This window comes from Poecilia reticulata, linkage group LG11 (genome assembly GCF_000633615.1).
Source record: "Poecilia reticulata strain Guanapo linkage group LG11, Guppy_female_1.0+MT, whole genome shotgun sequence".
NCBI classification, from domain to species: Eukaryota; Metazoa; Chordata; class Actinopteri; order Cyprinodontiformes; family Poeciliidae; genus Poecilia; species Poecilia reticulata.
Window position 1 is genome coordinate 2,927,628 of NC_024341.1, and position 4,592 is coordinate 2,932,219.

The 4,592-nt window shown below is 38.1% G+C and overlaps 1 protein-coding gene across 2 annotated transcripts in view; it reads left to right on the forward strand.

The window, feature by feature from the left end:
* Window positions 1-4,114, forward strand: part of nudc (nudC nuclear distribution protein) — a 4,840-nt gene extending 726 nt beyond the window's left edge. Inside the window, exons 2-8 of one of the 2 annotated variants that reach the window (XM_008421333.2) lie at window positions 585-662; window positions 1,347-1,562; window positions 1,658-1,738; window positions 2,168-2,281; window positions 2,448-2,726; window positions 2,837-2,955; window positions 3,825-4,114. In XM_008421333.2, the coding sequence (XP_008419555.1) occupies window positions 585-662; window positions 1,347-1,562; window positions 1,658-1,738; window positions 2,168-2,281; window positions 2,448-2,726; window positions 2,837-2,955; window positions 3,825-3,876 (939 nt within the window). In that variant the 3' untranslated portion in view covers window positions 3,877-4,114. Of the gene's footprint in view, window positions 1-584; window positions 663-1,346; window positions 1,563-1,654; window positions 1,739-2,167; window positions 2,282-2,447; window positions 2,727-2,836; window positions 2,956-3,824 lie in introns of both variants that reach the window. The other variant, XM_008421332.2, reaches the window with a different exon arrangement.
* Window positions 4,115-4,592: the final 478 nt, after the last annotated feature.

The window sequence follows — 4,592 nt, forward strand, 5'->3', positions numbered from 1 at the left end:
TATATATATATATATATTATAGCTTCAGTTAAAGGAAAAAATGTCCTGGTTACGATGCTACTGGCGCTGAGGTTTTGATTGCAATTTTTAATTGAATTCTAGACTTTAACTGGGCCATTTTGATATATAAACGTGCTATGATCTTAACCATAAAATTTTAGCTCTCTGTCCTTACTTAGTAGACAACACTAAGTCAAAATGTTTCAAAACTATAGTTTTCCTTTCACTGACTTTGTCATCCAGTAGAAAGAGAGAAAAAACAGAAAATTAACCATGCAACTCAAAATGATTGAGTTTGTTTTAATTTATCATGCAATTTATTGATTTGTTGATTATTGCCATAGGCTTAGCTGTAATGTGTGGAAAAGTTTAATGAGTTTGAATACTTTTACAAGATGTGTAAAAGTAGGACACATGTTCCTAATTTCCAATATGTTACACTGTGGCTGTAACGACACTGCACTCTAACAGACTTAAAGCACCAAAGAACAACCTTTCATCCTATTTCTATGTATGAGAAAATTAATAATACAGTCATTCTACATTATATCTCTCATTGGAATCTGTTTTTTGCCCTCCAACAGCTAGTAAATACGTTTTTCAGTTTCCTCCGACGCAAGACGGATTTCTTCATAGGCGGAGATCAAGGAGCTGCAGAGAAGGTAAGACAGATGGGATGGAACTGTTTCTAAGAAGAGAAATAAAATAAAGAATGAAAAAATGAAGTAATTATAAATGCATATAAAATTTAGATGAGCAAATGCTTAAAAATAGTATTGGACCAATATCAGTAAAGTAGTTAGATAGTCAGGTAAGAAACAAGAGAAATATCTAAATGTTTATTAGAAAACATTTGAACATTCTCTGATCTCAAAAGATTGTATAATTGCAAGAAAGAAATGGTAATATTCCTTGATTTAAGGCATACACTTGTAACATTAAAGCAAAAATATTCTGTAATATTGTAAAGTAAAAGTTGGTAAATAAAAAAAAAACCTTATTCAGTTTTCTGATATTATAAAATCAAATCCTACTTTAACTCCATTTTGTATCAGTTATGATAATGATAACTGTCTCTTTTTCATTTTAATATCACTTGACTACATGTCTCATTCTGGAGAATTGATCTTTTGAACCTACATCTTAATTCTGCTGTTATACTGGAATTTCAAAAGTTTGGGTCTATTTCATAACTGACATCTGTTATTAATGTATTGATTTAAAAATGTTTACCAAACCAAACTGTGGGTTTTGTAACTTGTCCCACCTCTACTCTCTAGTTTCTGTTACCATTTGGTCAGACTTAACCGTGTGAATGTGTTCGCCTGTCAAATGTCGACTTCCAGCTGGTTAGAGACTCCTTCGACCACCACAGTAAGCTGGCGCTGAAGGCCCACAGAGAGAAACAAATGAAACAGGAGAAGGAGAAGAAGGAGAAAGCAGAAAGAAGCGCCAAGCTCGCCGAGGAGGAGAAGAAGAAGGAGGAGGAGGACGGGAACGGTCCAAGAATTCAGGAGCTGACGGACGAGGAGGCCGAGAAGCTGCAGTCTGAGCTGGACAAGGTCTGACCTGCCCGCTTCCACCGAGTCTTCTTTTGCAACCAAACCACTGCCAGAAATGACTGACTTGTTTGTTGTGGTTTTATATGCGATAGAAGAAGAAGGAGGAGGAGGAGAAGGAGGAGAAGACAAAGAATGACACAGGAGGTGAAGAGAAGAGCTCTGACAAAGAGAAGGGGGTGAGTGAACTGGTTGGCACTTTGGAGCTCTAAACTGCTTCATGTAAAATCAGTGAACATTGTAAACATGGGAAGAACAATAAGAAATGCATTTAAAACAACAATAAGAGTAATAAAACGGAAGTTTCAGAATCATGTCAAAGTCGAGGAATAAAAATATTGCAGTTTTAAACTGAATTTGGAGGTTGAGTGAAGACTAAAATAAACAGTAATTAGTATCTTCAACTGAAGTAAGAATGTGACAAGTTACGTGATTTTTCTCGTGTACATTTTTGATGTGTTACAGTTTTTACATCTCATTCATCGTAGTCTTGAGGTCTTAAAAAGTCTCAATTGTGAGTCGCTGAAATGTTCAGAAACCCTGAGTATGCAACAGGAGATGGTTCCATAATGTGGAACGGCACTAAAAGCTGTTTCTCCTCCATCCAGTCCGACTCGGACGCAGAGGAGGACGAGAAGGACAAAGACAAACTGAAGCCTAACGCAGGAAACGGAGGTGACCTTCCTAACTACAAATGGACACAAACGCTGTCAGAAATCGATGTAAGTGTATCATTTGTGCTTAACCTGTGTGTCACTTTTTCCTTTAGGACAATCAAAGGAAGTAGGGAGTGTGAAATGTTAAACTTTTAGTTTAGGAGTCTGTTTAAAAAAAATGTGCTGTAAGTATAATACACTAGTTAGTGGATCTTTTTTTGCCTTGTCGCAGATTGCTGTTCCTTTTGACGTAAAGTTCCGCATCAAGGGCCGAGACGTGGTGGTGGACATCCAGCGTCGCTCCATCAAGGTCGGCCTGAAAGGCCACCCTCCTGTTATGGAAGGTCAGCTCTTCAATGAGGTCAAGGTGGAGGAGAGTTCCTGGCTCATCGACGACGGCAAAGTGGTCACAGTCCACCTGGAGAAGATTAACAAAATGGAGTGGTGGAGCAGGATCGTTACCACGGATCCAGAGATCAACACCAAGAAAATCTGCCCCGAGAACTCAAAGGTAAAACAGCAGCGCACTGCATTCTGTGCTGGGTTGTTTGTTGCTAAGTAACGGGGATCACAAACCGGTAACACCGGTCCTCTGCTGTTCTTCTGTTACCTGCTGAGCAGCTGTCGGACCTGGACGGAGAGACACGTGGGATGGTGGAGAAGATGATGTATGACCAGAGGCAGAAGTCTATGGGGCTGCCGACGTCCGAAGACCAGAAGAAACAGGACATTCTGAAGAAGTGAGTCCTCACCGGCTGGCTTTTGATCGCTAAATGTTGTCGATATTTCACCAAAGTTGAAAATGCACAATTTTGCCATTTCTGTGTTTCCGTTAAAAATGTGACGCGATTAAAATCACACACTAATAAGTTTGTTCACGCAAGAAGTCATTAAAAACATTCCACGCTGTGATCCTCTTGCCACTTCCTGTCATCTTCTTCATCTTTTCCACCAGTAGTAACGTCCGGTTGTTGATCATGTGACTCGTGTGATGCGAAAAAAGCGTTTCCATAGCAGTTTTGCAAAATACGCTAATTTCGATATGGTAAAAAAATCCACCTCATCCTAGCACCAAAACTTTTTATCAACAAATTGCCATGCTTCCATTCAGAAAATTTATTTTGAAATTGTGCAATTTTAAAGTCAGTGGAAACACAGCTACTGCTGGAGCACTTTCAGAGCGTAAAGTGTTTGCCTCTTTCCTGATTTCCTGTTTTTTAGCACGTTTCAGATAAATATTATCCAAAGACAACAAAAGTAAATGCAAAATCCTTTTAAATAAAGGTGTTGATGAGGAAAAAGATCCAAACCTACATGGCCCTGTATTTTTACTAATACACTCTTTGGCCTGTCATAGTTCAGATTACTGTCAGCTGTGAAAACCTTTTAGTTTTCACAACCAACCAAACATGCAATGATAAACTTGGAGTTTATGGGAACAAAACCAAACATGCCACAAAGTTGAATTTATATTTAGCTGAACTTGGAGGTCAGCTTTGTGACATTTTCCCTCTGGGTCTTGTTGAAGACAATAATGTCTGAGAAATGAACTGTTTGTAAAAACGCTCGTCCTTTGTGTTTCCTAACGTGACTTTTCCTCTGTCTGCAGGTTCATGGCCCAGCACCCAGAGATGGATTTCTCTAAAGCCAAATTCAGCTGAGAGTTGCTGTTGAAGTCCACTTCCTGCTTCCTGTTGTAGCCTTTCGTTGAGCGCTGAAACATCATCTCTTTAATGGATGCGGTATATTTGACTTCCACGTCTTAAATGTTTAGGTTCATGTGTTTGTTTTGCTGGAGAGTGTGTTTGATGAATGTGAACACAGCGTTTCCTCTCTGCAACATGTCTGATATTTAAAGATATCTGCATTTTTTTAAATAAAGGAATTTAAACTCAAAGAGCCTTTAAAGTCTGTGGCCTTTTGTAGTTTTAACTACTAATAAATCTGAATGCTCAACCAAGACAAATGGCAGTAAACTGTGTTTTATGTTTAAATTGTTTCCAAAAGCTAATTGGAGATTTCACATGTAAGTAACAGAGATGGAAGCTTTTTTTCATGGGGAAATAGAAATTATCTGCAGGTGAGTGCAAAGGGAAAGGACAGAAATGAACACTTGTGGCCGCAAGAGGGCAGTATTTTCCTACATGTCTTAGATTGAGCCTGTGTGAGACGGAGTGGTCTGTTATCAATGAAGTATATTTTAATTGACTTTGAGTATTGAATTCAAATAGTCAAACAGTCATGGCTGTTGTCTAATTTCAACAGCCACAAGAAGGATTTGAAATTAGACAAAAAGTTTTATGCAATATTTTAAATACATTATCTTAAATTGAATGTGGAAAAATGTAGTGTTTTATTTTTATAAAATTAAATGCTT